Source organism: Centropristis striata, chromosome 8, assembly GCF_030273125.1.
Source record: "Centropristis striata isolate RG_2023a ecotype Rhode Island chromosome 8, C.striata_1.0, whole genome shotgun sequence".
In the NCBI taxonomy this organism is placed as follows: Eukaryota; Metazoa; Chordata; class Actinopteri; order Perciformes; family Serranidae; genus Centropristis; species Centropristis striata.
Genome location: NC_081524.1, coordinates 13,612,457 through 13,626,667, shown reverse-complemented (window position 1 = coordinate 13,626,667; position 14,211 = coordinate 13,612,457). Strand labels below are relative to the sequence as shown.

The following is a 14,211-nucleotide window of genomic DNA, read 5'->3' as shown; positions in this document are numbered from 1 at the left end:
TCCGCGCGGCCCCGCCCCTTCGCCGCGCGCGCTCCCGGTGGGATGCGCGCTCTAGGAGGCGCGCGCGCAAAGCATAGCCTTAATAGCAAAAAAAACAAAAAAGCATTCTAACGTCACCCTGTTAAAATAATCGCCTAACTTATTTTTTCAAGTTTCGCAGGAAACACAAAAACTTCACCAAAAGTGCAACATACGACATTTATTGATCATTTCACTCAAAAAGGATGGAACAAATGATGGCTATTGGCATAGTAATAACACTGTGTGTAAATTATGTACTTAAGAGAAATAAACGACTTAGGCAATTTTTTGAACATGCCTTTGTGACTTCAGCAAGATGTGGTAACACTTTATTTTGAAGGTGTCTACATAAGAGTCACACAAGCCTGTCAGAAACATGACATGACAAGTATCATGAGCATTAATGTTACTTCAAAGTGTCATTAATGTTCATGACACATCCCATGTCATGTTTATGACACGCTCATGTCACTCTTATGTAGACATCTTCAACATAATGTGTTACCATATCTTGCTTAAGTCACAAAGGCATGTTCAAAAAAATCTGCTTAAGTCAAACACTTGACATAGGCCATTATCTTAAAGGGGTAAAATCACATGATCTGATCAACTGAGGATGTAGGTGATTTTACCATAGGTGGCTGGCGTCATGAGGAGATGATTTAGGCAAAAAAAAAACACAATTTTGACAAAAAATAACCTGGGCGATTATTTTAAAAGTGTGACGATAACAAGCACTAATGGAATAATGATTAACATCTTGTGAAAGTAGCAAAACTACAGCATAGTAATACTCTATTACAAGTAAAAGTTTTGTATTTTATATATTTTATATTATTATTCTTATACTTTCTACTTTACATATTTGCTACACAGCATACATTACATAAAAAAACTTTTGTATACTTTTTATATTATTGTATGTGTTCTTATACCCTTTTATGCTATGCTGTGTATATCCTTTGCGTAGTATATATACAAATATAATGTTAATATTTTTTGTTTTTTATTGTTCATATTACAACGATATACAACATTTTATTTCACATGCAACAATCTATTTTCAATATCTGTACAATACAAAATCCTCATAGGAAAATCCCTATGTGTAATAATAATATTCAGCATTCAATAGCGTGTCTCTATAATGTATGTATATTATTATTTATATTATTTACTGGATTATTATTATTGATGCATTAATGTGTTCAACAATTTAATACTGCAGCTGGTAAAGGCGGAGCTAACTTCAACTACTGTATGCACTGTTTGTATATTAATAATAGGCTGCTACATTCTTATTTATTAGATTATTTATATTTTGTGTTATTAATACAAATCTGCAAAGTGAATCAAATCGTCAAATAAATGATGAGTCAATATTGGCTATCAAAATGTAGTGGAGTAGAAGTATAAAGTTGCATAAAATTGAATTATGGAAAGAAATAATAATAATAATAAGTAAAGTACATAAAACTTGTATTCAAGCACAATACTTGCATATATCTACTAATATATTGGTTATTATTGTCATTCACATGTATTATTAACGTTATTTTAAGCAGTATACTAACGATAGTAAGTTAAGCCTCTTTGATAGAATCACTGAAAGGCAGAGTTGCAACTAACCATTATTTTCATAATCGATTATTTTACCTCAAACAGTGGGGTATTAGTACTTTAATTAAGTGAAGGTCACTGCAAGTTCCTAAAGAAGGACAGAAAAAAATAAAAGCTGTAAGTTTACTTCACAAAGACCTCTGGCTTGCTGTCTCCATCTACAGGACAGATGAAGTACTGCTGCTGTCATGTGCGTTCAGCGTTATAATATGTACTGCTAACATACATAGGCTACTGTAAAAAAAAAACAAAAAAAACTTTATTATTATTAATATTTTTATATATTTTTTGCATTATTATTATTTTATTACTATCATTATTAATATTATCTGTAACACCCTGACAGAACATTTTGAAAGCATTTTAAAATTAATTTATCTATTTCTTTCTTTATATATTCCCCTTACTAATAGAAGGCACAATTTGCTAACAAGAAGACAATCTCATATAATCAATAATGGATGACTTATTGAGATTCTTGAAATAAGAATAGGAATTCAACAGTGTAAAATTAGGAATTCATTTGCAAAATCAGATAAAAACCCATTCTAATAAATTAATAAACCAAAACCATTATGATTGATATTCTCTTGAGTGCACAATAAAAATACATGAGCAACATTTTTAAAACTCTGAGATATATAACTGAAACAATCCAACAACAGTTTGATTGATATTCTCTGTACTGCACCAAAAAAGGTTTTGAAAAGTACATCAAAATTGATATTCCTTATGAACTCTTAAAATTCTCCATACAACAGAAGAAGAAGAGTCTTTTTGAAAATGCTGCTGAAGTTTTTTATACAGTATTATGAAGGGAATGTACTTAATCAAGTAAAAGTACATGCTGCTTGTGAATTGTATAATACAGCATATTGCATATTTATTGTTACTAATATGTAGCTCCAAAAAATGTTTGAATACTGTTGGGTAGTTTAATCTATAATGCATCATATTTCATAAGCTTATATTTTCTATGTAAAATTGTAAAAATGATACAATATCAATGTTTCTGTACAAATTAAGAATAAAGAACAGATAGTTTAGTGTACTGTCGTTTGTGCCTACTGAATCCAAGCAGAATGAGCCAACATTTCCAGTGTCAACTAAAAATCTGCCTGCAGCCGACTTGACTCCAGATGTGTTACTGTGTACCAGAGTAAAACAGAGACATTAGTTTAGTTAGTTAGTTTATTATTAAGATCCCCATTAGCTGCAGCAAAGCCACAGCTATTCTTCCTGGGGTCCAACAGTATCAAATATACAGTTGAAAACACAAAACATAATAAAAATAAAAAACAAAACAAAACAAAAATGATTCACATATTAATCCATATTACACACATTTCTACATATATGTATACATCATTACAAAATCTACTAACACATAATACATATGTTGTATATACACCTTCGTTCTACAGCATATACATTATAATAACACATATCATATATTTATAGAAATATACTACATACGTATAAATATACCATGTTTTCTTATTTTGATAAATACTGTTTTATTAATATTTTGAATTGCTTTATGTTAGTGGTGAGTTTGATATTTTTAGGCAGTGAATTCCATTCTTTCATACCTCTTTACAGAAACGTGCGCTTGATGGCGTTAGATCTTGCTTTAAGTAATGTAAAGTTACCTACAGCTGCATGTCTGCTGATATATTTATGACTCTCTGCACTAAAAGCAAGGTTTCTAAACAAAATAAAAGGTGCTTTTAGGACAGATATATTTTTAATAACAATTAGCAGTGAGTACAATAGTCTGTCTTTGACCAATAACCAATTAAGTTCCTTGTGCATAGAGATAATATTTGTTCTGTAGTCACACTTTAGTATTGTGCGGGCAGCTCTATTCTGTATACCTTGTAGTTTATTTAACATGTCTCCAGTGGCATTCGACCAAACTGCTGGGCAATAGTCGAGATGTGATAATATTATCGATTGGATTGCTGTTTTCAAGATTTTTGGATTCATAAAAGTTGCATGTCTTCTTAGAACTGATATAGCTCTGCCCATCTTTGCAATCATATTATTAATGTGTTTTTTCCATGAAATGTGTTTAATGTGTTTAATGTGTTTTTTCTTACATCAATGATTTAATGAGGGTTAAAGGGTGATTTGTTCTTGAATGAAATGATTAAGAAGAGGGGTGATGAAGGCAGCTGATCATGGATACTATAATGGAGTCAGAAGGGGCTTTAGGTGTCCTGAATGTGGTTCAGCTTTTCTTCCTGTTAGTCCTGAGGCTGAAGCAGAGAACCTGTCCTGTCTCCTGGAGGGTTGACTGATTGGTTGGGTTCCCACTTTTGTAGGAATGCTGTTAGGTTGTTGAGATGTGTGCGTGGTGTGTTCAGTGTCACCTGTTGCATGCCCGGAGAAGCAAAAACCAGCCCCGGCTAGTTTACAGAGTGATGTGACAAGAGCAAGAGGTGTCAGACTGAGGAGGGGGGTCGGCCGGACCAGCAGAGACCAGTTCAGTTTGGGGTGAGGAGGGAAAGACTCCCGCCTCCCCTCCATCCAGCGCTGTAACAGAGAGGGACCTCCCTCCTGTTGCCGTCTGAGGATCAGCTTTCTGCAACAGTAACCAAGACACCCTGTACCAACTGTGAACCCAGCAGATCCAAATTTAGACACAGTGACACAGAGACAAACCTGACGTTATTTCAGTATCTGCACTTCATGTACCATTTACTTAATTCACACACTCTTACTCTGATTCAGTTCCGTTACTGCTTATTTCCAGTTTACTGTCAGATAATACTTCTTATTAAACCTCTGGGCTTATTTTATCACCTGCACTTTTATGTCCCATAACAGTTTATCTATCTATAACTTGTTGTCACTGATGGAACAGTTTAATATTTGTTCCCCTCTGTCCTTCTCAGAAGAATTTGTTTACCACTAGCTGTGCCAGACTCAAGATAGTCCCTCTACCTATTTCCATTTATTATATAATCACATGTTGCCAGTCATGGAAATAGTACTCAGAGCTTGTACTTTAGGAAAAGTAGCAATACCAAAGTATCAAAATACTCTGTTAGAAGTAAAAGTTATGCATTCAACTTTGTTATCTATGTAAAAGTACAAATGTACTGACATCAAGATATACTTAAAAGTACCAAAAGCACATTTCAGAACAATGTATATTATACTGTTGTATTAAAATCATGAATGCATTTATGTATACAAACCTTTACTTTTAAGAAACTTTTTCCACTCAGTAACTTGAGAAAGTCTCCCTAGGGAACAATAACATCTTATTTTATCTTAATCTTGAAAAATAAATCATAATTATTTTTAAGGTAATGTTTTGTATTTCCACTCTGAATCTGCAAAGTAGAGTAGAAGTATAAAGCACTTGAGTAAATAAAAAGTACCTCTAAATAGTCCTTATGCACAGTACTCGAGCAAATACTTTTCAATACAATACAATGTATCAATTGATTCACTATTAATTCAGTATATAGCAGTGCCATTTGGATTTAATAGCATCTGTGAATGTCTAGAGTGTATGTAAACTGCTTTTATAAAAAAAACAACCGGTAACTACAGTTGTACGTGCGATTCTACAGCAGTTTAGTCATATATCACGGTGTGTGATGTGTGAACAGGCCCTGTCCTTACACTCAAGCGTGCAGCAGCTATATGAGACAGAAAGACAGATGCTGTCATGTGCAGGAATGCTGTCTGGACTTCAGTCATATAGTAGGCTATAGTTTCCATGACCTATATAACCAAAAGGAATGTGTGCTGTCTTTTTTGTGGCCTATATAAAAGTGATACCACATCTGCCCTCGTTTTTCAAATAATCCCTTCTTGCCATATGTGGTAGATTTACTACATTCTACTGTAAATGTAGACTGATTTTTTTCTCACATCCAGTATCCTACATATTTAGCTGTCGCATTATGTGTGACATATCCAACTATAAGTGTTGCCTCACACTCAGCCTACTTACTGGTGCTATATACTATACGGCGTCTAACCAGAAAGAAAGAAAGTATGATAGGAACGTCTGCTGGGTCACTCCACCAACCGCGTGGCTGCATAAGGCAGGCTCGTGAGCACCCGGTTCCTCTTTTCTCAATGGGCACGAGTCTGCTGCCTTCAGGTACCTATAGCTGGTCTTCTCAAGCTCTGAAATATTGAAGACTTCTTGTCTACTTTTTCTCTCACCCCCCTTCTTAATATTCAAAGGTTCAAAATTCTTGTTTCATTCTGTCCACATATTAGAATCAAATGGGTTTTTTTCCGGGAGGAACTTTGTTTATCTCTTTTTATTATTCCATAAATAAATGAATACAAATCGTCACACTGTAAAAATAATCGCCTAAGTCATTTTTTGTCAACATTTTTTTTGTTGCCTAAATCATCTCCTCATGACCACCTATGGTAAAATCGCCTACATCCTCAGTTGATCAGATCATGTGATTTTACCACTTTAAGATCATCACTTCCTTGACAATTTGCCACATTCCTAGGCATCAGATAAGAACCCAGCAAAGAAGAGCTAGAGGGAGATTGTTTAGTTATCAGTTTAGTTTATCAGTGTTTTATTCTTGACACGAACATGCCTTTGTGACTTAAGCAAGATATGGTATCACTTTAATCTAAGGTGTCTACATAAGAGTGACATGAGTGTGTCATAACCATGACATGGGATGTGTCATGAACATTAATGACACTCTGAAGTAACATTAATGCTCATGATACTTGCCATGTCATGTTTCTGACAGGCTTGTGTGACTCTTATGTAGACACCTTCAAAATAAAGTGTTACCATATCTTGCTTATGTCACAAAGGCATGTTCAAAAAATTGCCTAAGTCATTTATTTCTCTTTACACACAGTGTTATTACTATGCCAATAGCCATCCTTTGTTACATCCTTTTTGAGTAAAATGATCAATAATTGTCATATGTTACACTTTTGGTGAAGTTTTTTGTGTTTCCTGCAAAACTTGAAAAGATGAGTTAGGCGATTATTTTAACAGGGTGACGAAATGTAACATGTTGTTTTTGGGGTAGGATAAAATGATGTACAAATCAGGCTATGCATGATATATGAACAAATTCTTCTGCAAAGTCCTCAGGATGTAGATAAAAATTAAAAGTTGGGTGCATGTAAGTCCTTCTGAAGTGGACCTAAAGAAACAGCAACCAAATCAATTTAGGTCGCTCATGTGCACACTCTTCATAATTCCGACAACTACGAGTGCACTTAAACGCAGCAATGCCGGTATTCGTCTGCGACGTCACCGGTTTTTAAACTGAGCAGCAGCACTCTGAAAGTTTGGGACACGCGGGGCGTCTCTGCTGCTGGGCTGTCCGCCGCCACGGTCAACTTCTCCCCTCTTTTTAATTTTTACAAAACCTCCCAGTCAGTCAGTATTCGTCAAAATGACCGTGACTCAAGACCATCCACTGACCTACGCCAAAATGAGAGGACTTGTGTCTTTTTTCTCAGGTACGTAAAAGTTAATCTTGCTAACTAGCGTTTTTTTTTATTTGTTTTTTTTATTATCATCATTAAGCTAGTTTAAATTCGACCGTTAACTTCTTTCAAATGAACGATACGTCTCAGCAGTTACAGTCAAAAGTAAAGGTTAACACTAGCTTAAAAAAGTGCTACAAGAGACAAAAAATTAGGTTAGTTACAAAGAGGTCACCCATATAGTATGAGAATATTGTATTTACGTAACATAGCAAGGCTTGGCTTTAAAAAAATGTTTCCAAGAGGCCACATTTGCCTCTTTGAAACACTGAAACCAGTCAGTCATAAAAGTTTCATAACCCCATTAAACTATGTCAAATTCCTCCTGAGTAGCTAACGTTAAATACAGCTGTTGCACTCTTATGCAACGCTGAGGGACTAGCTAACCTTTTGCCTGTCTTGCAGCTCTGCTCAAGGGAAAGAGAGTTGGTTTCAGTGACTTCTTAAACAAACATGTTTCCAGTCAGCAATTCTGCCAACAGTAAGTTTGCATAAGTTTATAGCTTCTTCTTTTTTCGACTTTGTGCTGAAACTGATTTATATAAACAAAACAAACAAACAAGCAAACAAACCTACATGAACTGTTTTTGCCTTTTTTGATTGAAGCCTCGACACCCAGAAAATCCTGCGGCGGCAGAGCAGGGTGAGAAGAGGGAAGCAGGAGAGGGGCACAGTGGTGAGTAGAGAGGTTTTTCACAGACTGTGCTGAGTGTTGACAGGAGGTGAAACTGTATCTGACCTCCTGACCCTCCTCACCCTATGTGTCTTTTTTCTCCTCAGAGCTCAGCGACTGGAGAAACCTCACAGTAAGTCATGTTATCACCTGATGCCAAAAAGAACTACGGTTTTTCTTCATGTTACAGATCATGTTTTTCTGTCTGTACCAGTTCGTGTTGGACTTAAATTCAGAACTGCAATATGCAGTTAAAAAGTCTGTGAATTTAAATAAATGTGTGGTCACAACCTTGCAACCATAAACATATTTTATTTATGCAACATAATAGCCCATTAACTGATCTGTGTAGGCATATATAGATACTTTAATAACCACAAATTAAGTAATTACTCATAAACCGTTTAGGAGTATGCCTAACAACACATTTCTGACAATTTCTTCTGTTATTTTAACCAGGATGAAACCATCAGACTTTGACTACCTCAAACTTATTGGCAAAGGAAGTTTTGGAAAGGTAGAATATTTTTTTATTGTACATTTTTGTATATGTGATTGTAAGATTTTTGTTGCGACAGTGAATGACACGGGTCAAACTTTTACAGGTGTTGCTCGCAAGACACCGAAAAGATGGAGGCTATTACGCTGTGAAAGTTTTGCAGAAACAGATGATTATCAAGAGGAAAGAGGTAATCTATCTATCTATCTATCTATCTATCTATCTATCTATCTGTCCATCTATCGATCGATCAACCTACCTACTTGTTGTATCTGTTGTGTCTCTATAGCAGAGGCATGTGATGGTCGAGAGGAGTGTGCTGCTGAAGGGACTACAACATCCATTCCTGGTTGGGCTCCACTTCTCTTTCCAGACACTAAACACACTCTACTTTGTCCTGGACTATGTTAATGGAGGGGAGGTATGTGTCTAAAAACTATTTCTCCCTGTCAACTGTGGGATGGTTACAAACTGGGGGAATGACAATTTTTGTATCATAGAGTAAACTTTCAGTTTCTTTAGCACACAAAAACATGAAAGACTGTATATTTCTTAAGCCTATGCAAACAACTGAGATTCACGTAAAGGTGCCATCACCTGTTTTCCTCAGCTCTTCTACCACCTTCAGAGGGAGGGGTCATTTCCTGAACCCAGGGCAGCTTTTTACGCTGCAGAAATGGCCACGGCGTTGGGCTACCTCCACTCTCTTGACATCGTTTACAGGTACACATACACACACAAATACACAAACAGACAAGCCAGTGCAAAGTCAGTCTTCTGAGTTTTGGCTCACTTTCTTTGCTCATGTTTGATTTAAACACGTTCCACATGTTTAATTGATTCATGCTGGGAAGTCCCAATGAAAATTTCACTTTGATAAGAGACTCCTGCATAGAAAATGTTACCACTAAAAACCACCATGTTTTCAAATGCCACATTAAAAAATAAACGGAAGGAAAAGTGAGGTGAAACCAGAGCAAACTGAATCAAAAACAACAGTTATATCAATAGGAATACCTGAAATAGGTTTTTGCAATAGTTTTCAGACTAAACCCACACTTTTGTCCAATCTGTTTGTCTTCCAGGGACCTCAAACCAGAGAACATCCTGCTGGACCGTGAGGGTCATGCGATGCTGACAGACTTTGGGCTTTGTAAAGAAGGAGTGGCCTTAGGTGGGATTACGCATACATTCTGTGGGACTCCTGAGTACCTTGCTCCAGAGGTGCTACAAGGCCAGCCGTACAGTCCAGCAGTGGACTGGTGGAGCCTCGGCACTGTGCTGTTTGAGATGCTCTATGGACTGGTGAGTGCTTAATTCATTCATTTATTCATTCATTATTCTTAACCGCTTATCCGCACTCTGGATGGTGCAGGCTGGAGCCGATCCCAGCTGACTTTGGGGCGAGAGGCAGGGTACACCCTGGACAGGTTGAGTGCTTAATGTGATAGAATATTTTCAGCATATCACCTTTTTCCTTGTCCTTGTCTGAATCTTTTTTTTTTTTCCTATTCTTTCTTTCAGCCTCCATTTTACAGCTGCAACAAGGCAGAGATGTTTGAGAACATACTTCACGCTCCACTACAGATGCGTCATGGAGGCTCTCCCGCTGCCCGCTCACTGTTGAGGGGATTGCTGGAAAGAGACGTTACCAAACGCTTTGGTGGGAGTCATGACCTTGTAAGTGGACACACACAAAAACAGACCAACCCATAAAATAGATGATAAAGAAGGGCATGGTTGAAGGCGTTGCCACCACAGTGACCTGTCAATCAGAATAGTGACATATTAATGTGTATTCATAGCAGTGTGAACATTTAAGCACCGCGGCCTTGTGTTTGGTTTACCTTGAATTATTGAAGCTGACTTGGTAGAACTGACTCTCTCATCCATATATGGTCACTTATGGCCAGAGGTGGGTAGTAACGCGCTACATTTACTGCGTTACAAATACTTGAGTAACTTTTTGGATAAATTGTAATTTTAGGAGTAGTTATTTTGGACCATACTTTTACTTTTACTTGAGTATATATTTGAAAAAGGAACGGTACTTTTACGCCGTTCTATTTGGCTACGTGATGGTAGTTACTTTTTTTTTTTTTTTAATCTTTTTTTTTAATTACATGCGAGATCTATTTCTACGTCTTCAGCTTTCAACCAATAAAAAACATTAGAAAATGATCTTGCCAATCAAATGCAGCTACTTGGGTCAGATGACAAGTGTTGCCATGTTGGTCGTAGCCATAGCAACAGTGAACGCGCACTTTTTAACGGCCTGTCACCTGCCTTGACTCACATATGAACTAAAGTGACATCCCATTCTTAATCCATAGGGTTTAATATGATGTCGGTCCACCCTTTGTAACTTATGGCAATATATTGTATCTTTAGTTTGAAGATTGCTGTTTTATATGTTGTTTGCTACTATTTTATACCGTTTGTGTTGCTTTCAAAAATAAATCCGGAGAAAACGCAGTACTACTTGAGTAGTCTTTTCACTGCATACTTTTTTACTCTTACTTGAGTAATTATTTTTATGAGTACTTTTACTTTTACTTGAGTACATTTTTTGGCTACTCTGCCCACCTCTGCTTATGGCTCAAAAAACCAAGGCGAGGCTTCAAAACAGTTGTCCACAAACCAGTGGATGATGTGACAACATCCACTTCTTTTATGCAGTCTATGGAGAAAAGCAATGATTCATATAAACATGCATAACCACAGAGAGTCTAATCTCAATATATCTCCAGGTGGAGCTGCAGGAACATGCATTCTTTACATCAATCAACTGGGACGACCTCCTGGCCAGGAAAGTCACACCCCCATTCATCCCAAAAGTGGTAGGAATGATTAAAAAAATGAATGGAGAGCACTGTTTGTTTGTTAACCAATGCACAGTATAGCTGAGGGTATGTTTATTCCCCTCTCCTCTCCAGACTGGTCCCTGTGATGTCAGCTACATCGACCCTGAGTTCACGCTACAACCTGTCCCTGCTTCTGTGAATGAGCGGTGCCAGCCATGCGGGACCAACGAGGCTTTCCCAGGATTCTCCTACATGAACCCAGTGGAATACGTTGAAGCACAGCCGGTTTCATGACAACGCCAAATCCTCTGAGAGCATGTTTGTTAAAATATTTATTTTTTATGTCATAAATTATTAAATCAAAGTCTATTTTTAAACACTGAAGCAAAAAATATTCTTACACCAACACTGCATGTTTCATTGGTTACTAAAGTATATTTTTATGCTATTGCTGTTATTTTTTTATCATCAGTTCATAATGTGAAATAGGCTGGTCACTATTTTACAAATCTGAGGTACCTTAATGTGTAAGAGGGTAAAAAAATAAACACTCAATCTGAAGCAGCTTTATTTATTAACACTTTACATTTATGTCTTTAAAGTACACCACAAACATTTATTGCAACTTTCCCGATCTGCCATTACATTCACAGGTTACAAGGGGATTGAAAACACTTCACGGTATGCCTTGAAATCCTGCACATTGACAGAGGCGTGGTGCATCACGAGCAAAATACAGAGAACATCTCCTTGTGGCATTTACATTAAAAAAAAAACAGTAGGACGTCAGTCTGTTGCCAACCCTTAAACAAAAATTGTACCCCGCTCAGACTATGTGTGATTGTGAGGAGACTTATCTCAGTGACAAACAGAAAAAAATCCATCACCGCGGAGACTCTAATGGGTGTCTCCAGGATGAGAGCATCTGGTCCAATCCTCTGTACCTCATTGCACAAGACTTTTTGAAACAGTTCATACAGAGTGTGACACTGTCAGTAGATGCTGAATGAGGAGTAGCTCTGGTCACTCTGGCAGGTGAAGTACGCTATCAGCTGACCGTTGCAGATCATCAGAAACAAGCCACTACCTACGGAACAAAAAAAATGTAGAGTGGAAAAAAACTGAGCTTATAAAGTTAAATGTAATGACTAATAGATAAGTTGCCAGTCATGTTTGTTTTACCTAAAGCAAGCCACCACTGCCACACTGTCGGAAACTCCAACATCACTGTCACATGGGAACACAACATGCATTTTAAAAAACAGATTCTACAATTTGTGTGTACCAGAGGATTTATTTGTTAGATTTCTGCTCACCTAGGCTGGTAATCATTACGTGCAGAAGTGTGACGGTGAGGGCGTAGTCCCACACCCGCCTCCTAACCACTGCAGCAAACAAAAGGCCACTGCAAAAGTAGGTGAGCTCCAAGGACAGGAGGTTCACTGAGAAACGTAGTGGAAAAAAAATACAAGAAGTGAAAAAAAGTTTACACTATTTGTTGATCTTACTGGCTTCATTTAGTGTGCTCACCCAAGTATTTGGAGTTTGATTCGGCAGGTTCGGTCTTAAAGTCAAATGGAATCAGTCCGTCAAAGTGATCCAACCTGTGAATGAAAAATAAGGACTGGATTAAATATACAATAAAAAGGGAAATCTGTTGTCTGCATTTGCAAAAGAGTGTGGTATAATCCCCTAAAGTGTTAATGTATCTCAGCTCTTTTGTCTACTTATCAACAGGCATACAGACTTAACCTTTTTCTCCACTGAGGCCTCCTGGTGTTGATATAATAATTAAACCTCACCCCTGCAAACACTGCTGCAATGGTAGATCCATGGCCAGATTAACCCACAATGGAGCCTTATTCAAAACTAAGTTGTTTGAGCCCCTGTCCCTCCTCTTTCTGTACATTGTGTGTGTATTACAACCTCTAAAGACAAACTGCAGACTTCACATACTGCATCATATTTCGCCGGCAGAAACATTAGAAATACTGCCTGCCCTGGTTTACTACATGTGATCTTATTAAAACAGAGTTTTATTCACGAATAGTCACTATGTAAGGACAACAGTTACTAGAATAAGTGAAGTTCTAGCGGTATTTACAGGACAGGTTGATTATGATGCTTTCAAGCTGGTTTGCTGTGCGCATGCGCGTAAGAGATTCTCACCTGAAGGCACCGAAGCAAACACTCCCAATCATGTAGAAAAGAGAGTAAAATATGAGTAGACACAGCAGAAGATTGAAGAGCACGGTCTGTGGGGGTGAGACAGAATAAACATCACAATACAGCATCTAATTTGTGTAGTGTGTGCAACACCACATATTTTCCACGCAGACACTAACCTGGAGCTATGCAGTCCTACATGTTATAGGCTATCCGGCTGCAGTGGGAGGCAGACAGTAACTATCTGCTGCAAAACCTGACTTTACAATCAGAATTATGATCTTTACATTAAAGATATTATACCTCCGACGTAGCCTAGCCTGTCATATCATCTTCATTGTTTAATTGCACATCATTTCCCTACAGGCGATCCCGATTGACAGAATGACACTTCACGGAGACACATTACGCATGATACATTAACCTCCTCTTACCTTCGAGTCGACCGCGTTGCCTTTGAATGCCATCTCATGGTTTGTACTTGATGTTATATTACAAATAGTCCAGGCTGCTGCAGCACGGTGCACGACCCCGTTAATCCCCTAGATAGAAAACTGGACTGCTTCTGCCATCTAGCGACAAACACAAGGCACAAACTAGAGCCGCTACAGCCAAACGGTGAACTCATTTCACCTCGTATCAGGGCGGCCTTTGTTGACTGAAATAAAGACTTTTCTCCCTATGTACCTGTTAGCTGGCAACTGAATACACACCGATGGATACTAGAGCGTTTTTGTGTTTAGACTGAGTGTATTTCATCAAAATTATGGCTAAAATGGCCCATCAAATCCGTAGCTTTATTATACCGGAGAAACCATAACCGCCCTATGTGGGAGGGATTGCATACTGCAGGGTAGCTGGAGATGATGTGGTTCAACGTGAGTATTTGGACCATCAGCGACACCACAAACACTTAAAAT

At 37.6% G+C, this 14,211-nt stretch overlaps 2 protein-coding genes across 2 annotated transcripts; one reads left to right on the top strand and one right to left on the bottom strand.

Moving 5' to 3' along the window:
• The first annotated feature begins 6,930 nt into the window (after positions 1–6,930).
• sgk2b (serum/glucocorticoid regulated kinase 2b) lies at positions 6,931–11,502 on the top strand. Its single transcript, XM_059338427.1, has 12 exons — positions 6,931–7,122; positions 7,555–7,630; positions 7,756–7,825; positions 7,930–7,955; positions 8,282–8,339; positions 8,428–8,511; positions 8,611–8,742; positions 8,932–9,044; positions 9,407–9,626; positions 9,846–10,001; positions 11,072–11,161; positions 11,258–11,502. Exons 1-12 carry the CDS (start codon positions 7,056–7,058, stop codon positions 11,417–11,419), a joined length of 1,254 nt encoding a protein of 417 aa, XP_059194410.1. The 5' UTR covers positions 6,931–7,055; the 3' UTR covers positions 11,420–11,502.
• Positions 11,503–12,096: 594 nt separating this feature from the next.
• Positions 12,097–13,992, bottom strand: LOC131975698 (transmembrane protein 244-like). The gene is made up of 6 exons (XM_059338436.1): positions 13,726–13,992; positions 13,295–13,380; positions 12,656–12,729; positions 12,442–12,567; positions 12,308–12,352; positions 12,097–12,212 (listed from the first exon to the last, which is right to left on the bottom strand). Exons 1-6 carry the CDS (start codon positions 13,756–13,758, stop codon positions 12,118–12,120), a joined length of 459 nt encoding a protein of 152 aa, XP_059194419.1. The 5' UTR covers positions 13,759–13,992; the 3' UTR covers positions 12,097–12,117.
• Positions 13,993–14,211: the final 219 nt, after the last annotated feature.